Genomic DNA, 20,388 nt, shown 5'->3' on the forward strand with positions numbered 1-20,388 from the left:
ATCTTAGGGAAAATAATTTACGGTCTAGTCTTGAAATTACTTGGAGCAAATTATCCAGATTACGAAATCCATTTTTATATTTCCTACGTTCGCGCTGGAGTCCTAAGCTAGTTTGCTAGTCCTGTCTTAACGAAGGTAACGAAGCGCTGCAGATAGGGTGGATTAAACAGCAGAAGTTTGTTTCTTACAGTCCTGGAGGCCGGAAGTCCAAGGTCAAGTCGTCGGCAAGTTTGATTTCTTCTGTGGCCTCTCTCCTTGACTCGCAGACGCCTGCCTTCTCAGTGTGTCTTCTCATTTGCATACGCATTTCTGTATCCTAATTTCCTCTTTCTATAAGGACACTGGTCATATTAGATTTGGGACCACTTTTTGCTTTAAGGACCACTTTAAGGGCCCTATAGCTAAATAGAGTCACATTCTGAGGTACTGGGAATTAGGTCTTCGACATGAATTTTGAGAGGACGCAGTTCAGCTCGTAACAGTCCCTGTCGTATTATAAGGCATATTTCTATAGCGATGAGACAATGTTGTACTTGACCATTTTATCAAGATGCAAAATAATCTTGTTAAAACTACTAACAAATCCATGTCTGTTAGCAATATGAGCATTGAAAATTAGAAAAATATCAGCTTTTTCTCCCCAAAGTCAAACATGATTAATTTTCAACCACTAATAACTGAATTATGTACATTATATTATACAGAGTTTATATTGCATATGACCATTAATGGTTTAAGGGTTCTTATTTTAATTGTAAACTTTTTAATTTAAACAAATCTTTTGTCACCTTAAATCTTCTTTTTCAAAATAGAACTGACATAGAAGTATTTTTCATCAGATTATTCTCTCATTCGCTTCCTGAGCTTATGGAATGAGAGCCCCAGGACTGATAGAAAAGTCAGATCTCTCCTGGGGTTGGCCCCACTTATACATTAATTATCTGTGCTCTGAATTCTTTAAGATAAACACATGTTTACAAATCATGGCCTAAGCATTGCCTTGAATAACAACTACCTTTAAATACCCTGTTTTATTGGTCCCCCTGGCCTTTGGGGAAATCATCAGCCATACAATCACTGTTGCCCGTTATAGGGATTGTGTACTATCCTTTTCTTATTTCCAAAACAAAAATACCTCTGAAGGTTTAGAAACCAGCACATGATGGATTTGAAGAGGACCTAAATTCTGGGCCGATACCCTGATCTTTGTAACTCAACCTTTCTGGGCTTTGCTTTCCTCTCCTGCAAAATTCAAAATATCGTTGTAAGTTCTTTCCAACTCTAATATCTTGTGACTGTTTGAAATTGCAGTTTAGGAAACAAAAGGATCTTCAGCGATTTGCATGTCGAGGTGGCCATATCAATGCGGTCACTCGTTGTTACCAAGAACTTGTCTTGTTGGATTCAGTAAATTGACCGAATTAGAAAGATGGAGGTGTTCTGGATTTTTATTTGTGTCCGTCAAGCTATCCGCTTGTGCTTTATTTTCACGTTAGCTTCATTGGGGATAACTATATTGGTCTTTATTCTTGTTTGCATGGGCGATAACACGTTGATTATTCAGGCTGTGGGTGAAAGGCGCATCACCCATACCTTCCCGTTCGGGGAAGTCAGCCAGGGTCGTTCATTCATTTTCTCGGAAAAGTGCTACAGAAGCTGCGGTCCACGCGCAGGGGGCGGGGTCTGTGATGTGCGTGCCGTCGACGCGCAGGGGGCGGGGTCTGTGCTGTGCATGTTGTCGACGCGCAGGGGGCGGGGTCTGTGCTGCACGTGTCGTCCACGCTCAGGGGGCGGGGTCTGTGATGCACGTGTCGTGGACGCGCAGGGGGCGGGGTCTGTGCTGCGCGTGTCGTGGACGCGCAGGGGGCGGAGTCTGTGATGCGCGTGCCGTCGACGCGCAGGGGGCGGGGTCTGTGCTGCGCGTGCCGTCGACGCGGCTGCGACTCCCGGCGAGCCCAGGAATGCGTGACGTGCACAGAGTCCTGGCCCCACCAGCCCCGCTCAGCTCCTGCAGAATCACACACGCGGCTTCCCTCACGGAGTCGATCCGCCTCACATCTGGTCCTCCTCTCCTGCTCTCTCGTTTTCCCCACATTCTTGTCCTTTCCAAAGACCCTGCCCTCTCGCGATGAGCCGGAAGCAGGACAACTGCCGTTTGGTCGTTTTCCCCTCCGGCGATGCCGCAGGCTTAATTTGCTCGAGGGCCGACCTGTTCTCTTTTTCCCCTGGTGGTCCAGGGTATTTGTACAGCTCTCTTCCAACTCCATTTCAGATGAACCATTTTTTTTCTTTCTTTTCCTATCAGCCTCCTTCACTGTCAGGACAGAATCTGGAGGGACGGGAGGGTTTCCTGTGGGCAGAGGAGTCGGAGAGGAGTGCGTTTTGTCTCCCAGTGCGTTTACTCTGTACGCAGAGCATATCACACAAGACACGGGGCTAGACTCGGAGTGGAAGGAGATCAGCAACTTGGGGACGTGGGTGGCCCACGGCAGCAAGGATCTGAAACACTTCTGATGGAAGCGAAAGGAGGACGTGGCAAAGCAGGACGGCACGTGACATCCAGACAAAATCATGGCTGGAGAAGAAACACACGGCTTTACTACCGACAAGGAAGGCACGGAAATGGTCGAAGGTCTGACCTACCTTGGTTCAGCCATCAATTCGGATGGAGGCCGCAGCCAAGGAATCAAGAGAGGGCTGAGCCTCGGAGGGGCATGATGCAAGATTAGGAAAGATCAAGAGCAAAGACGTGTCACGAGAGCCCGAGGCCGAGATCACCCACACCCTCGGGTCCCCAGTTACCGTGGACAGATGCGGAAGCCGGGCAGGGAACAGGGCTGACAGCGCTCGCGTGACCTCTGGATGGAGGGAAAACGCTATGGGGCCAGCAAGCGGAAACAAGGAGAGCCTTCCGTGGCGGCTGAGGTGGTGGTGTGGCGACCCTCGCCTTCCAACGTGGCCCGGCAGGGACCGTGTCGCCCGCACGGGACACCTGTCACGGCCCGGGGGCGGGCAAGGAGCTGGGGTCTCGGCTGCGGTCCCGGGGCTGTCCTTGCCACTGGGTCGTCACGAACCCTCCCTTCACGTTCGAGGACCCGTGTCCTCTTAGCTGCTGGGACAGCCAGAGCAGGGACCGTCCACGTGTGTGGCGGGGGAACCCGCTCCTCAAAGGAACCCGGGCGGGGAGACGCCGTGTGAGACCCAGGGGGACAGGAACGTGTCGCATCGTGGGTTCCTCGGCGCTGCCCGGCGTGGGGGGGCGGCGGCACCTGGCCCTCCAGGGCAGCCCCGAAACACCCCTGTCTGTCTCCGAGCTGCCTGAGGCCATGGCCACAGCTTCAGTGGCTCCTGGCCACTGAAACGTGGCTCATCCGACTTAAACCCAGATTTCAAAGGCCTGACATAGAAAAGAATGCCGAATAGCTCCATAATTTGACCCCGAGTACATAGTGAAATATTAGATATGATAATAGATGGAATCTATGGGGTTAAATAAAAATAATAAAGTTAATTCTGCCCCGTACTTTTTACACCCTCTTTAAGTGTGGCTGCTAGAAGCATTTTAGGTGACGCTTGTGGGTTGGGATCCGTTTCCGTCAGATGGCGCTGGTCTTGGTAAACGGGCTCCCCCGTCGGCGCTCGAAGGGTCGTGCGCGTCTGAATCCGCGTTGCTGCGTCCCCAGGCCCCACGTGCAAGGCCCCCTGTTCCCACGGAGCGCGGGGGGGCTCTGGCTCTGTCCCGGCGGCTTCTCCGCCGCCGCTCCTGCTCTCACAACGTCTCTGCCTTTCAACCCGAACGCGTCTCTGTTTCCTGCTGGTAAACGTGAAGGTTGCGGCTCGTTTCACGTTCTCGGTTCACTCGCCCGCCCCACCCTGGGCTTGGTCACCCCTGGCCCGAGCCGCGCGCATCCTGTCGGCGAAGGACGGGGAGGGACTGACTATTCATTCGTGTCGCGGGCGCCGCTGCTTGTGGCTGGAGTTCTTTGGGGAAACTCTGTCCTGTTCGAGGTGCGCTCCGGTCGCCGGGTAAGGATCGCGTCAATATCTCTTCCTTCCCCGGCAACCGCTTTAGGAATTAAATTTGTTACTCCTCCGTGTGACGGTGTTCCGACGCTCCCCGGGCGAGCCGCTTTATTGTCCGCCGTTGCTGGTTCCTCCGGCCATCTTCCTGGCGGCTCAGGACGCCGAGGAGGGACCCAGCGCCTCCGCCGGCCAGCGATCCGCTCGCCCCCGCGTCCCCTGTCTGCCAGCGGCGTGGCTGCCGGTCTTCCCCGGCTTCCTCAGTCACCGTCAAGAGTCAGTCGGTGTTGGGAATTGCTCGGATGATCTGTGCCCGGGAAGGCGCTCGGGCCACCGACGCGGACGTCGCTGAAGCCCTTCGCTTGTGGCAGGTCCGGTCTGGTGACGGCGCCGTGCACGGTGCTTGTGTCTCGGGGTAGTCGTCCCTTTACTCTCATTCCCAGACGTGCCACCTCGTAAGTGCACGTCCATGTCCTGCTCATGCAGAGTCGTGTCTACGCGCCTCGCCCTGTACGCGGACAGCGTGGGGGGGCGGGGTGTCGGTCACTGTGCCTGTCTGAGTGGTTGTCACACGTGGAGAGGAAACGTGGTTCTGGCCACCAGGGGAACCCGTCGCTCTGAAGCAGATGCCACCTGCGTCCGCCAGGTGGGCAGCAGGGGGCAGCTCCCATGGACCAGAGCGTGGACTTCTTTCCAGCTGCCGCCCGATGGATCGAGCTTTATGACTCCTAGAAGAGTTCATGGACAAAAAAGAGAATGCAAGTAATCTTAGGTCAGCCTACCTCTCCTAGGCGTCACGGAGCTTCCTTAACAGTAACTTTTAAGTTAATGTTTGCTTTGAGGTTCATCTTGCAATCTTTCATCTTGTGTGTTAGCACCGAAGTGAAAACTTATTTCATGACCGACTCCCTGACAGGAGGTTGAAAGCACAGCTTATAGGAAATATTTATCAGCTCTTCTGCTCTCCGAAACGCAGCTTTCTCATCTATAAAGTGGGGATCCTCGTGCCCACCTTAGTTGCATCTTCACTAGCTGGCTGAGATGATCAGATGAAATGTGGATATAATACGGTTGCAAGATTTTAGCAAATAAAAATACAGACGGCCACTTAAGTTTCAATTTTAGATAAACCCTGAATACTATGGACTAGGACATACTAGCACTTAAAACTTATTCACGGTTTAGCCTAAAATGCAAATTTAAGTGGGCAGCTTTTATTCAACGTGGCAGCCCCTTAGGATATAAACGTGCTTCCCGTTCTGCTGAAATGAGGTGGATATATGTTATTCAGTCCATTATTTAATGATGTTTTCATGCAATAACACCTATCCTTGTCTTTCAAATAAAAACCAGGCTGTTAGCGTTGATCGACCTTAAAAATCTCGCAGTAGCTCCATGTCTCTCACACTATCTACAGTGTTTATTTTGAGAGATAAACTACAAAGACGTGATTCTCGGATTTGTGTGCATAACATTTCTAGGAGTTGACATTTTCGCTCAAAGGCAGATAGCGTGAGTTTGTTCCGAAGCCGTCAGTCCCCGGCCCCATGCTGTGGCCAAGGTGCTACCCGCTCCGATCCTGACCGCCCCCCATCACCCTCTCCGCCTCCCTCCTCGGGGAGGCGAGCCGTGGTTGACAGGAAGTGCCAAATTTTTTTTTTTTTAATTTCTGACCTCAGAATTTTAAAGACTGAATGAAAAGGTTTTTCATATTCTAGCATCTATTAAATTTTTTCTGTAACTTCTTTTGATTATGGAACATCAGGTGCGTGAAAGGTGTACGCGGTTTTATTTTTCGACAGCAGATTTTCAGAGTCGTAGGAGCGAGGCAGGCGTTGGCTCCCGGGTCTCTTTTATGATCTGAGCCCAGCTTTTCTGGGAGGAACAGATGACTTCGCCACATCCTTGTTCCGTGGCAAAGGCGCTCCAACCTCACGTTGAGGAGCTAGGGGAGGACGTCGGACCGCAGCGCCATGGTCTGGGTCACCACCCAGCTGTCATGGTGCTGGCCGGTGGGGATTCCGAGCGTCCTCGCCAGAGAGTTCTGATTAAGTCTCAGCTCTAACAGAGTGACATCATGTTGTGTGATTCAGAAACGTCACCCCTTCGACCCACCCCTTCTCGGAAAAGCAGGGTTACTCAGGCTTCCTTCGTGCTGTTGTTTAATTTAGTCCAAGGAGAGTTATATTCCTTGGGATTCCTTGGTTATTTTGCATTTCAAAAGGTACCTGTTTGCTGTGAAATTATGTGACACGAGCAGTAGTAACTAATGCGATGATGGTAATCGTATCGCAACATATAAATGTATCAAATTAACACATCGGACACCTCGGACTCACACGGAATCACACGATGTCACGTCAATTATAACTCGGTTTTAAAAATTTGCTATATAATCATGCTACTTTGTCATTCATAAAATAATCAAGCACCTACTATGTGCGGGTACCCAGGCCAGGCCCCTGAGATGGAAAACAACAAAATCCCACCCCTGCCCGCGGGAGACCTACCCTGGACAAGCCGAATGGATGAAAGAGCGCCCCGCCCCGGGCGATCGGACGCTGTAGGAGGGCGCGGCTGCCCAGGAGTGTGCGGAGGGCACAGAGAAGCCTGCCCGAACGAGGACGGCAGGAGTCAGGGGAAGGTGGCCGGGCCGCCCCTTCAGGCAGAGGACCCGCCCGTGTAGGGACCAGGGTCATCTCGGGAGCACAGAGAGGTGGCAGTGGGGGGAGCGGAGGTTAAGGGGTCCCAGGCCAAGCCCAGCCCACAGACGACGTGGTACCAGCTGGGAGAGTAGAGCGAGTGTTCCGGAGACGTCCAGGTGAGAAAGGTGTGCTGCCCTAGGTAGCAGTACGTGGGCACGGAGCCAGAGCGAGGCCCAGGCTGAGGGAGGAGAGGCTCCAAGGAGGCAGAAGGAGGTCCCTATAAAGCTGTTGGCCGGGTGCCAAGGGGGCAGGAGCTTCGGGAGGTGGCGCCGGTGGGCAGAGGCTTCTGAGGGCGAAGGCGAGCCCGCCCAGGCGCAGTGGTGGCCAGTGCTCTGCGAGGCTGAGCCCTGCAGCCTTGTTGGACCCCAGGCAGCCGGAGGATCGGGGCGCCGGGGTGCAGAACGCGGCTGGCCGAGGAGGCCTGGGGCCGGGCCCGGGCGTCAGCATTTTTCAGAGCTCCCCAGATGACTGTCTCTGCCGCCAGGCGGGAGAGCCGTGGCCGCTCGCCCGGCCAGGGACCGTGACGCCCGCCGGCCTCATTTCTGTCCCCTTGCCTTCGCAGATTACGGCACCATTAAGAAAGTGCGGGCGCCCCTGACGGAGACCTCAGGCAGCTGCCTGCTGGAAGAGATCGAGCTGCTGCCCCGGCGGCAGCGGGAGCCCATCCGGAGCCTGCTCATCCTGCACAGCCAGAGCGCCCTGTTCGTGGGCCTGCGGGAGCACGTGGCCAAGGTCCCGCTGAGGAGGTGCCAGTTCCACAGCACACGCAGGTAGGGCCGCCCGCGGGCCGTCCTGCGCGCCGGGGCCCCTGACAGGTGCGCCGCCGGCAGGGCCCAGGAGCTGGGGGTCATTCAGTGCCGCGTGGCTGCACAGCGGCCGGCCTCCGCATCCTGTCCTTGCGAACCCGCATCCCGGAGGCCGGGGTCTGATGCAGACCGGTGTGGTGTGGTGAGAACGGCCCGCCGGTGCCCGGAGCGGAGGGCCACGTCGGAACACCCGCAGGCGGCCGTGGGCCACCGTGAACTCGCCGGTGCGTCGTAGCACCCAGGAGCGGCACCCGTAGTTGGTTCCTGCACTAACCTGGTGAAATGTCTTTATTCGTTAGTGCGATGGGTGTGTGTGTGTGTGTGTGTGTGTGTGTGTGTGTGTGTGTGTGTTTCACATATTGTCTGTCTGTCTGTCTGTCTGTCTGTCTCTCTCTCTCTCTCTCATATATATATATATGAGGTGTGAAGTGTGAGTCCTCTCGGCCCAGAGCTAATCCCCCCAGAAGGAGCCAGGGGGCACCCCCGTTCTAGGCCAGGCCTCGCAGTGCTGTCCGGGGTCACACTGACCGTCTGGGGGGAGGGACAGGCAAGGAAAGGCCTGCGGGCACAGGGGACCCAAGCGCCACCCACGCCCCTTACCACCTCGCCGCGAGGTGTCCAGCTGTTGACCACGCACTCGGCCGCCACTTGGAGCTGGGGTGTTGCATACATGCCCCCCGGGAGGTCACGGTCTCGAACGTTTTTAGGGGTCGGTGCTGTCGTCAATCCCGCTCCCCAAAGCAGCACGTGCCAGCGGGTTCGGTGTCAAAATGGGCGTTTGGCCACATCGGTCCCGAGCACCGTACACAGACAGGTCGCCCTTTCTCAGGCGAGGCGCCCGAGGGCCCCAGCGCTGGGCTCGGGCTGGGGGTCGCCTTGCAGACCTGCTTGTGCGGTTTCTTAACCCGGAAACCAAAGTGGTTTAACCCTCGCTCTCTCATCCAACACATGCGAATCGCCGTAGGATCGGACGGGATAACGTGTACATTGTAAAACTTAGAGAACTTTGTAAAGCAGGTGTTCTTGTGTAGAAGGAAGGTTTTGTGGATGGTGAAAATCATTACAGTATCGCCTTCTGGGCGATTCTAGAACATGATGCCTCCTTCAGTACCAGAGTGCTGAGAAATAGCATCAGGGACCTACCAGCCAATGAAATGCTTTGTGTATATTAATGTCGAATAGTGCTATTTATTAACAGCCGTCTTTCATACAGCACCTTTTCCCTAACTTTAACCAATGGCTGCGTAGAATTTGTTTGGATTCGTGTCCTATGCAGGACTGACTTACCTTAGGGCAGGAATTAACCTGCCCCGTTGCTGATGGCCCAGTGAGTGACGGGGACGCTTGGGGTCTTGCCATCAGGCACAGGCACATGTCACAGTCGGAATACAGTTAGAAGAGCCCCGGCTTCCGTCTCCATCCCGGTGCGCTCCGAGTTCGGTGACTTCTCTGGGGGCGTGACGCAGGCTGACATGCAGGAGGACACGGCTCTGCGCTCTGTGTCGGGGGATCTGGAGCCGAAATGGGAGTGCGTGGGTTGCAAAGCATGGGGCCTTCTGTCACTGAACCTGGTGACCGCTCAGCTCCCTGGAGGCTTGGAAGCTACGTTCTGCCTGCGACCGGGAAGCCGGGAGGCATGGTGCCCCCTCTGCAGCTGTGCGTCACGCCCAGACGTGAACCCCCAGGAGCCAGCTGCCACCAGGCACGGGGCCACGGAGGAGCCCACAGTCCCCTTTCTGTCAAGGAGAAGAAGGCCACTTGTCTGCCCTCACCCGGCCCCGAGGGGAGGAGGTTTTGTGGTGACGTCCAGAGCTGCATCTCTCTGCTGTTTACTTGTCCCCGCGCTCAGGGGAAACCAGGGAGAGATTGTAACTTCACTGTAGGCGGATAGGCGGTGGCCCCCGTGCGCCTGCGCTCGGCGGGCAGGCGGTGGGTGGCCCCTGTGCACCCGCGCTCGGCGGGCAGGCGGTGGTTGGCCCCTGTGCACCTGCGCTCAGTGCAGACGAGTTACTGGTTGACCCTTAAATATTCCAGTTGAGAAAAGAAATTCTAAAGATTTTACCTTAAGAGTTTCCCTGGGTTATTTCTGTTTCTCTGCCATCTTCCTCCTCTAGAGAGACAGGAAACCTCCCTAGCTTAAATTAACTAGAGAAAATCCATTTTAGGAACCTAGTATCTATAGACCAAATTTTGTGTTTTTATGAATTCTGGGGGAAATATAGTGTTTTCCTTTTTTCTTTGATAAAAACAATTTTAATTTTTTAAAAAATTTGCCTGAAGAAGGACATTAAATAGGAACAGGATAACAACTGAGTAACAAGTAGATGCTACTTTCTTCGTATTTGTTACCAGTAAATCAATTTTAGAAATAACTTTTTAAATACATTTATTTGTTTATTTTAATTAGTTTTGAAGTGCTCAAGAGGAGAAACTGAGATTAGAACTAAGCTATCTGTCTCCTTCCAAATAATATTTACATTTTTTTATTTTTCGGAGTATCTGCTTTTCAAAGGCGACGCGCAGTTTGATATCTGTTAAAATGTTTGTAAATGTTAGTTTCTAGGATTCCATAGCTTTCCTTCTAGATGTTATCACCACTTCATCATTTAATCACCTTAACCATACACATACCATGAGAGTAAAGTTGCATGTCACCTCCATTTTTCAAATGAGGAAACAGCCTAGATTTTCGATGTTCTGACCAAGGTCACAGTCACATAGCGTGAGTGACATGGCCCCCGGTTCAGAGCTGGGACATGCTGCCCCCAAGGCCCGGGCTTTATCTGTGTTCCTCTGGGCTGCCCTGGTACGCGAGGACAGCGCATTCACGGTACGATGGGGATGTCACTGGGTGCTGAGATTCCAGCAGGGACGAGCGAGCTGCTGGGCGGCACTTTGCGTGTTGCGACCGACTGAGAACCTGAGCTCGTTCGTACCGGGACAGGCAAACTCGGGGCTCCTGACGGCCAGTCGAGGCTTCTTCCCATTAGCTTTGTCTTTCCTGTGCATCCGGCAGACCCTGGTGGAGAGTGGTCCCCCCCCGGATGTTCTCAGACGCGTCTCCTCCCTTCTCCGGTGGCTCCAGAGGGGACCCTGGAGCGTCAGGGGGGCGGGAAGCCCACACGTCCGCCCCGGCCGTGGTGTGCCCGCTCGTCACTGTGTACACAAAGTTTACACCTTCGCACAGCTGTTTCCCCAGAAAGTTATTTTGAGAAAACGACTTTTATTAGAAAATATATTTGAGTCAAGTTTGACCTCAAAAGATAAGTAAAAATAATGTTTTAATTTTAGCATTTTTTTGCAAAAGCGTTTAATAAATAGCCTGAGGAATTACGTAAATAATACTGCTCATGGGGGTGAGGGTGGTGGTTACCCCTGGGGCTGGAGTGCGAGAGGGACTTCCCCTTCTCCCCCGCGCTGCTGTGTCCCTCTGGACTCTCCCCAGCCTTTCTGGCCCCGGAGGCCTGGGCTCCTACCAGCATCTAACGCCTAGTGATCTGCGGCGGAGCCGAGGCGGTGATGCTGGTGCTGGGGAGCGGCTGCAGACACAGGTGGAGCCGCTCGCCTCCTGCTGTGCAGCCCGGTGCCCAACAAGCCTCTGTCCGCGGCCCAGGGTTTGGGGACTCCTGCTCTAGGACGTTTTGACGCATAAAGTGAATGGACATTTACTGAATTTCGAGGACATCGGGGATCAGGCCTGGATAGGGGTGCAGCATGTGACAGTAGACGGGGGGTGAGCTGCAGGCCCCCTGTGGGCCGCTCAGAGACACCTGGGGCACTGTCGGGCTCCCCATAGCAGTGCGGGGTCTTAGCAGTGGGAAGAGACTTCGCAGAGATGTACAGGGTGGAGCAGCCAGGGGCAGCCACTGCCGCCTTCCGGCTGGTGCAGACACCATGTAAACTCACACCCTCATTCTGACAGGAAAACGGACCTGGCAGAGAGCCGACCACGCCCGCTGGCACAGCTCCGGGGAGGAGGGCGCGGCCGCAGGGCCCGGGCTGTCACAGTCGTGTCTGAGAGCCAGGCCGGGACTCCGGCCCCTCTCCGCCAGGGGGCTGCTCTAGCCCTCCACCCGGCCTGGCGGCCGCGGCTCCTGGAACCCAAGAAATGGGAAGCTTGCGGGGTGACGGTGGGGTTCTTCTGATGCACGGTGCTCGTCGTTTTAAGGCTTGGGCATTAACTAGCTCAGTGGGTCGGCAAACTTCCTCCTAAAAAGCCAGACAGAAAATATGAGGGCTTCCCGGGCTGTGTGGCTTCTGTGTGTGACTGCACGGCTCTGTCCTCGTACCCTGGAAGCAGCCACAGGCACGGCGCTCGGGCAGGGCCGTGTGTCCCTACGGCCGAGGGATCCTCAGGCCAAGGAGTGCAGTCCACGTTTACGTCAGTTTATTCCTTCCGAGGACAAAAAAGCAGGAGCAGAGAAGGTGTCGGCTGCTCCTGTCCTGGGCCCCTTTTCCCACAGAATGACATCACACCTAGACAAGAGGGGCCAGATGATGAAGTAACCGCGTAAGGACCAGGGCGCCGCGTTGCCGCGGAGCCGCTCGGCCTGCCGCTGTCCCCCGTGGGGTGGGGCGGGCCGCGAGCCTCATTCTGGAGGGCCACGGGGCCTTCCGCCAAGCTTAGGTCGGCCGCGGCTGAGCCTTGCCGTGTGCGGGGACGCGAGAGTCACCAGGGTGCCCGGGCAGAGCGTCGCCCCGTGCTGTGTTTCGGCTGAACCCCGGGCGGCGGGGCCGTCGCTCGCCGCCACCACACATGCCCTGCGAAGGAGCGTGTGCCTTCCGCCGTCATAGGTCCTGAGTCACACAGTCAGGCGCGCGATTGCAGGCATTATTCTGAAATGACCCACATCAACCCTGCGCCCTGATATTTTCTGAATGACGTGGTGTTTTCTACTCTACAGATACTTAACTCGCACACTCTGTTTTTTTTTTTACTCGACACCCCCCACAGTTATGAGATAAGTAAACCTATCAGGCCGTAGAGTGAACTCTTTATAGGTGACGGGTGGATCTGAGTCAGAGAGTCTCCGAAGATCATCAGCCACAGAGGAGAAAAGAGAATTCCGAGGGCCGCGTACTCACGGGCCCCACTCGGCCCCCAGGCACCCCGCTCCCAGGGCCTCCGCAGCCTCGGGCGTGGGGCCCGGCCCTGACCAGCTCAGTAAACATTTCTGAATTAATAAACAGACACCCTGCCTCTTCCTGCTCTGCTATTTTACTTTATAACCTAAAACAGAACAAAACAAAGAAACACCTCAGTTCTTGCGATACAGTGAAATTCCCCGTACAAAAAAGTGCGGCGAGATAAAACATGAGCCGAAGGAGCGAAAACTTTGGGCCCTATGTGTTCGCTCTGTTCCGTTTTCGCTTCCTTATACAAACGAGTCGGGTGGGGAACTGGAAGAATCCTGAGACGAGCCTTTTAAATTTTGCTTTACAAAAATGGAGGGAAAAACAAATCCATTAGGGAAAAGACGAAGGCTGTGTTTGTGAACGGGCTCTAGTCAGCCTCCCTGTCATTAGCCCGGACTAGCGTCATTCAGCTAAAGATATCAACACCCCGTTAAGAAAATCGGTGTGGAAATTAGGACATTTCTTGCTTGAGAGGGCGAAGTTTTAAAAGGTGGAGTTAATTGGCTGGCACTTTCGTTAATTAACTGTCCTCTAAGGACAGCCTCTGACTGACGGGAGAAACACACGACTTCTAGAGAGAGATTGCTGGATCCCCCCGATGCCCATTCTGCGATGAATCACATCACAGTCGGAAAGACATTTTGACAGGTACCCAGTTTGCCAGCTAACTAGTCTCCCTTCGAAATGAATTTAATATTTTCCAAATCTCGGTGTCCTGGGCTTTTGTTTGCATTGGCTTTGCAAGAGCCTCTAAAGACTGGGTTTGATTCATTCTCAATATATTTATTGAACTTAATACGTGCCAAGCGCCAGGCCAGGCCAGGCCCCGAGAGGGAGATGGCGGATGAGGCAGCCCTGACCCCGTCGTCATGGGGCTCAGACTCTAATGAGAAATTCCGGCATAAATAAGATACCCCGAATATCGGTAGTGGACTCGCGCCAAAGGGCCTGGGAGTTGCCTGAGACTTTATCCCCACAATCGATTTATCATTACAGTCTGATCCCAAACTCCGGTAGGACCTAATTTCTGAGCCTGACATCCAATTACCTTCTAAGTTATATCTGAATCACAAGCAGTGCCCCAGCCTTAAATTTCCGACAGTAAGGGACTTAATCACCAAGGGATGACATACTTATTCGAGGGACGATTCCCCCAGCCGGTTACTCCGAAGCCATCGAATGACGACTATGAAGACATCTGTGTGACATGGTAGAAACTGAACAAAGGAAGACGTGTGTGTCCTCATTACAACTGTTGGGAAAAAAATAGTAGAGGCAAAAGGCAAAGCTGTTTCACCAACATGCTAATCATGGCTTTGAAGAGCACATTGGAAGAGGAGGCTCGGCGGGCTCGGGCTGGAGCACGGGGTTTTCCGGCAAAGTCACAGGTCGGCAACCCCGGGTCCTGGCCAGAGTGGAAAAGGCCCAGGCAGACCGTGTAGACGTTAGAACATGAACATGCATGAACCTGACTAGTAAATTAAGAAGCATAAGTCACGTAACAGTAATAATCAGGGTAAAATTTAGGTGTCGTGGGGCCTGAAGCTTACGCCGCGTGGGAGGGTCTCACTAGGGAAGAGAATGCCAGGTTATAAATACGAAACAACGTGGGCCAATCACAGGGCCTTCCAGGGCCTCGTGAGGTAAAGACGTAAAAACTCAGGAAGCAAAGCTTCCTCAGCGTCACGGTAAATGCACCTTTGGTGGTGCTGTAAACATGTGTTTGATTTGAGTAGACAGTAAAAGCATCTTATAGGATGAGGCCTAAGGCTGCCCTGCAATGCCCACTCCCGCCCCCTGCAGGCAAGGTTTGAGTCCATTTTTTTTCTTTTCTTTCTTCGGTGAAATACTTTGACATAATTATATTACTGTTACGATGTGGAGAATTTTTTTTTTCTAAGGACAAGCAGTTGAACTAAAAATAGTCCCTAGGGGAATGTTCATCACTCAGTCCCTGATCACTGCGTGGACCACACGACTTCGAATTTTTCCTGTTCCACGTGGAAGTCAAAACCGAACACGACACACACGAACGAAGAGATTGAAAGGTGAGCGGCTCTCCTACACGCGCTGCCTTCTCTGCCCGGACGCGCTTCGCCTTGCCTCTGGACCCCCCCGGATGCGGACAGGCCTGTCGAGAACCTGCTTTTCTGCCTTTGAGCAGCTCCACGTCCTCTGCGAGGCACAGAGCCCATGGCCATCGGGCCAGTTTCTGCTCTGCATTTAATCGTTTAATTGGCTCTGGTCTGTCTGGGCAAGCGAATGTCCTGGCAGTTTGTGAGATTCTATCACGACCGCATTCCGTGTGTGTAGCTGAGAGATGTCAGATGCCCCGTCCGACTGGCGGGAGAATCTGTCAGTGGACGTTCAGCATCCCCTGTGTCTGGTGAGCAGGTGTCACTCTACCCGTGCAAGAGGGGCTGAGATCAGGTGCTGATGGAGGCTGGGCAGGGCCAGGCGTGAGATGCAAGGGCTCACCTTTGCTGCCACCGCCAGGTCGGGGAGGGCACCAGCAAATCCACACTCAAGGCCGACGCCACACTTGCCCGAAGGGTTCTGCTCAGGTGGGCAAGTGCTCTTTGCCCGTGATGAGCATCTCTTGGCCTCAGCCTTATCTACTCAGTCTCGGGCAAACTGTCATGCTGTGTGAATTATAAGGAGTCAGAATAATATACTCTTTTTCTCTGGACTTATTGTCCTCTTAGGTTGTATATAAAAACTAAGACATATTTCTTGAGAAGTTGTGCCTTGCTCGGATGTAACCGTCGACCCTTCAGACTCTCCTGTGACTTCTGAGTCTGCCCATTAAACCCCCTTTCATGGAAGAGCTTTCTTTCCTCGAAGAAGCACGAGACGGACAAAGGAGTGGTCGCATCTTCATTTCTGTTCTTGATTGGCCAGGGAGGAGAGGCGACTGGGAGAGTGGGATGTGGAGGTGCCTCTACTTACCTCTGTTTCACACACAGACAACGTAGATACCAAAAGAGCGAGCTTTTCTCCGAGTGAGGTGACGAGTGATTCCTTTCTTTCCCTCTTGCCACCGATGCTCCCTGTGCCCCTTGGTCCTGGTTTTGGTCCCTGAGTACAGCCCTGGCCACAGCGGAGGCTGCCTTCCTTGGAGAGCTTCATCCTGGGGGCAGACTTGATCTTTCCAGGAGGATTTTGTGTTTTTCTAGAGAAAAGTTCAGGAGAACTGAGGCCCATGGGAAGGCCAAGATGAACAGTTCCAGATTCTGTGCGTGATGAGCGGGTGAAACGGGACTGTCTGTATCATGTCAGAAACAATAAATTGCTTATTGCAGTTAGCAGATTCCAGAAACACTTCTGTTTTGCTTATTTCAAATGCCCTCTACCCTTTTCGCTATTTGTTTTTACTATTCATTTTTCTGAAATTCTTCACTTGTAAAATTTATATGTTTGTTTGTTTGTTTATATTACATTGGTTAATAAAATTATATAGGTTTCAAGTGTATAATTCAATAATACGTCATATGTATATTGCATTGTTTGTTCACCACCCAAAGTCACATCTCTTTCTGTCACCATATTATTTTGTCCCCTTTACCCTTTATCTATCCCCTTCCCCCCTTCCCTCTGGTAGCCAGTAAACTGTTCTCTGTGTCTATGAGTTTTTGTTTGTCTTGTTCATTCTTTGCTTTCAGTTTTATATCCCACATATGAGTGAAATCGTATGGTTCTCGGCTTTTTCTCTGACTGATTTCACTCAGCACGATAATCTCAAGATCTATCCATGTTGTCACAAGCAGCATTATTTTATCTCTTCTTATGGCTGAACGATATGCTATTGGATATACGTACACATCTTCTTTGTCCAGCCATCTATCAAAGGGCACTTCAGTTGGTTCCATGTCTTGGACACTGTGACTAATGCTGCCATGAACACAGAGGTGCATATATCTTTACAGATCAATGTTTTCAAATTTGGGGGGTAGATACCCAGGAGAGGGATCGCTGGGTCGTACGGTAATTCTATTTTTAATCTTCTGAGGAATGTACATACCATTTCCCATGGTGGCCGTACCAACTCACATTCCCACCGGCAGCGTACGAGGGTCCCTTTTTCCCACTTACTACGTGTCCCGTTGATGACAGCCTTTCTAACAGGTGTGAGGTGGTCTCTCATCGTGGTTTTGTTTTGCACTTCCTTAACAGTTAACGAAATTGAGCATCTTTTTCCTATGTCTGTTGACCATTTGTGTGTCTTCTTGGGAGAAGTGTCTGTTCAGGTCCTCCGCCCATTTCTTAATTGGATTATTTGCATTTTCGTTGTTGAGCTGCATGAGTTATTTATATATTTTGGATGTTAGCCCATTATCGGAGGTCGTGTTTGCAAATATCTTCTCCCATTTGGTTGGCTGCCTCTTTGTTTTGTCGATGATTTCTCTTGCTGTGCAGAAGCTTTTAAGTTTGGTATCACCTGTTCGTTTATTTTTGCTTTTACCCCCCTTGCCTTTGAGCTCAAATTCATAAAATTCTCTCTAAAACCAAGGTCCGTGAGTTTAGTACCTATGTTTTCTTACATGCGATTTATTGTTTTAGAGCTTCTGTTTTGATCTGTGATCTATTTTGAGAGAATTTTGGTGTGCAGTGGCAGATAGCAGTCTAGTTTCATTCTTTCGCAGGTGGCTTTCCAATTTCCCCAGCACCACTTATTGAAGAGGCTCTCTCTTCTCCATTGTGTTTTTGACTCCTTTGTCGAAAATTATTTGCCCGTATATATGCGGGTTTCTTTCTGGGCTCTCAATTCGGTCTCATTGGTCTTCGTGTCTGTTTTTCCGCTCGTACAGGGCTGTTTTGATTATTGTCACTTTGTAGTATAATTTGAAGTCGGGCAGCGTGATACCTCCAGTTTGGTTCCTTTTTCTCCGGATTGCTTTGGCTTTTCGGGGTCTTTTGTGATTCCATACAAATCTCATGATTTTTTGTTTCATTTCTTTAAAAAATGCTGTTGGTGTTTTGATGGGGATTGCATTGAATCTACATATTGCTTAGGGGAATGTGGTCATTTTGACCATATTGATTCTTCCAATCTATGAACATAAAATATCTTTCCATTTCTTTGTGTCTTCTTCAATGTCTTTTACTAATATCTTATAGTTTTCAGTGTCTATGACCATATCTTTTGTTAAGTTTACTGCAAGGTATTTTATTCCCTTTGTTGCAATCGCAAAAGGCATTTTTTTCTTTGTTTCTTTTTCTGATATTTTATAGTTAATAGATAAGAATAGAATAGATTTTTTATGCGTTGATTTTGTATCCTGCAACTTTACTATATTCGTTCATTGTTTCTAATAGTTTTTGGTGGAGTCCTTAGAGTTTTCTATATAAAGAATCGTGTTATCTGCAAAAAGTGACAATTCGACTTCTTCATTCCCCATCCAGACGCCTTTTATTTCTTTCCCGTGCCTGATAGCTCCGGCTAGGACTTGTAATACCATATTGAATATGAGTGGCGAGATGTGCCTCCTCGTCCTGTGATGTAAAATTTCTATCAATTTTGTTCAGTGTTAAAACAGATTTTTCAGGAAAACTTAAAACTCATTATCCACCTAATAAGATTTTTAACTAAAACCCATTCGCTTGGTGTTACTGGCAGTACAGGTCAATCATTTAATTTAATATTAAAAGAAAACTGAAATATGAAAAATCCTCATCATATTTAATTGATGTCCTTAATGATAAGCCAATAGTGAATAGTTTTTAATAAGTTAAAAGTTAGTGTCTGATCGAAATACCAGTTCATTAATTTCATCTACAAATCATAATATAGAGCATGAATTATTATTAAATTCCTTTAGCAAGTTATATATAATTAGTATAAACATGTAGTCTTATTAGTAATTATATCTTTGTTAACTTGGCATATGTCCTAACTTTAAAAAAATCCTATTATAATTGTGTTGCGTTTTAGTTTTTCTTAATCTTTGCTAGTAGATTTTGCTATCCGACACATCCTATACACCACAGCCAAATTTCCCTCTCTTTAGCAAAACCCCAACTTTTTTTCCCATCGATTAACTTCTCTGCAGCATGAAAGAAGCCTCGGTCCAGCCAAGCTGCTCTGCTCGGACCATCCTGTGTGGACACAACGCCAGGACATCCTTCCTGGGGCCATCTTGACTAGGGATGTGCAACTTCTCATTCAGCTAAACCTCAGCTTCCTTCAAAGGCCAACCTAAATGTGCCTCTTCCTGGAACTCTCCTGGCCCACCGCTCTCTGCTCCGGGTCCTGTAGCACCAATCACCTGAACTTGACACTTGCTAGTTATTGTTGTCAGGCACTAGGCATGAGTGTGTTCTTCCTCCCGAACCGGACTGCAAGTCCATTCCTGGCCTCCGTGTCTTCATCGCAGGGCAGTGTGCCGTGCACACGCGGTACTCAAAGTCGTTGTGGCTTCCTCTAAACGCGTCGTTGAAATACTTCGCACCACTTAATGGTGTCCCACATCACCCATGGCACTCACAGATTTAGTATTTTTGGTATGGAATGTTTTCATGCATCCTAGAAATTGATAACATAATTTGTGGTGTTTAGAGGTTAATTAGAATAACTATATGCACATAAACCTTTTCATATTTACTACATAATATAATTAAATTTTTTAAATTTTATTAGTTTCAAGTATACAGTTAGACATTTATGTAGTTTATAAAATGATCGCCCTAATTGCTCTCTCTCCGCTGACTCTTCTAGCCAATGCATTCCCTGCGCCATGCTCCCCATCCCCGTGACCATCTATCAACTACTAATCTGTTCTTCTTACCCCTTTACCCCATTCTCCCAGACCCCCAACTCCCCTCCCCTCTGTCCTTCACCAGATTGTCCTCTGAATTGGTGAGTCTGTTTTTGATTAGTTTGTTCTTTTGGTTCCTTAGATTCCACAAGTAAGTGAAATCACATGGTATGTATCTTTCTCTGTCTGACTTATTTCACTCAGCATAATTACCTCTAGGTCCATCCTACATAACATAATTTAATCCTCCAAACAGTCCTTTGAGGCAAGCGTTAGCATCCCAGTTTTCCGTGCGGAGGGAGCTGAAGCAAATACGTATTTCAGTTGGATTTACCAATTGAAGGATTGGTGGATGTCTTAGCATATATTCCTCAGGAAGGTCTCATTACTTTTCCACCTTATTTCTAGTAAGATAATGTTTTTAATGCAGTTCTTAAAAGCAGATTCTGAGTACATGCTAACATCGCGGGTAGGTATATGACACCTCGGATTGTCAGGAATTCAGGCAAGGTTCATTTGTGAAAGAGAAATCGATCTATCCCACTACCATTATAATGATAGTAGAAATAAACACTGATATGTGCTATGTGCTTTGGACAGTATCTGGAAAGCACTTTGAAGTTTGCCACACTTACAAGGAAACCACAAGTCTGAGCGCTCCAGGCTCCGAGGTTCTTCTCAAGCTTCTCCCAAAGCCTCCATTCGTTCGTTTCTTCCCACTGAGTCCCCTTCCGCCCGAGCAGGTTCCCCGTGCTGATGGGGCCGCCGGCCTGTCCCGGGTCTGTGAGACGCCGCCGCCAGTGGATGGATGGCTTCTCTCATCTCCCTGGTCCCAGTTTCAATGCCAGGCCCAGGTGCTCCGTGACCCTTTACCCGTCCATCGGAATGGGGTTCCCCCGTCTGGCTTTTCCTTTGCAACTGGTCATCGATATTTATCGGTGTAACTGTTTGATGTTTCTTTCCTTT

The 20,388-nt window shown here is 50.6% G+C and overlaps 1 protein-coding gene across 1 annotated transcript in view; it reads left to right on the plus strand.

The window, feature by feature from the left end:
- The window catches only part of SEMA5A (semaphorin 5A), a 384,915-nt gene that overhangs the window by 301,876 nt on the left and 62,651 nt on the right, over window positions 1-20,388 (plus strand). The window contains exon 12 of the mRNA XM_016164969.2: window positions 7,288-7,495. Coding sequence (XP_016020455.2) covers window positions 7,288-7,495 — 208 coding nt within the window. The remainder of the gene's footprint in view (window positions 1-7,287; window positions 7,496-20,388) is intronic.

The sequence above is a fragment of the Rousettus aegyptiacus genome, unplaced genomic scaffold, assembly GCF_014176215.1.
Source record: "Rousettus aegyptiacus isolate mRouAeg1 unplaced genomic scaffold, mRouAeg1.p scaffold_m13_p_8, whole genome shotgun sequence".
Lineage (NCBI taxonomy): Eukaryota > Metazoa > Chordata > Mammalia > Chiroptera > Pteropodidae > Rousettus > Rousettus aegyptiacus.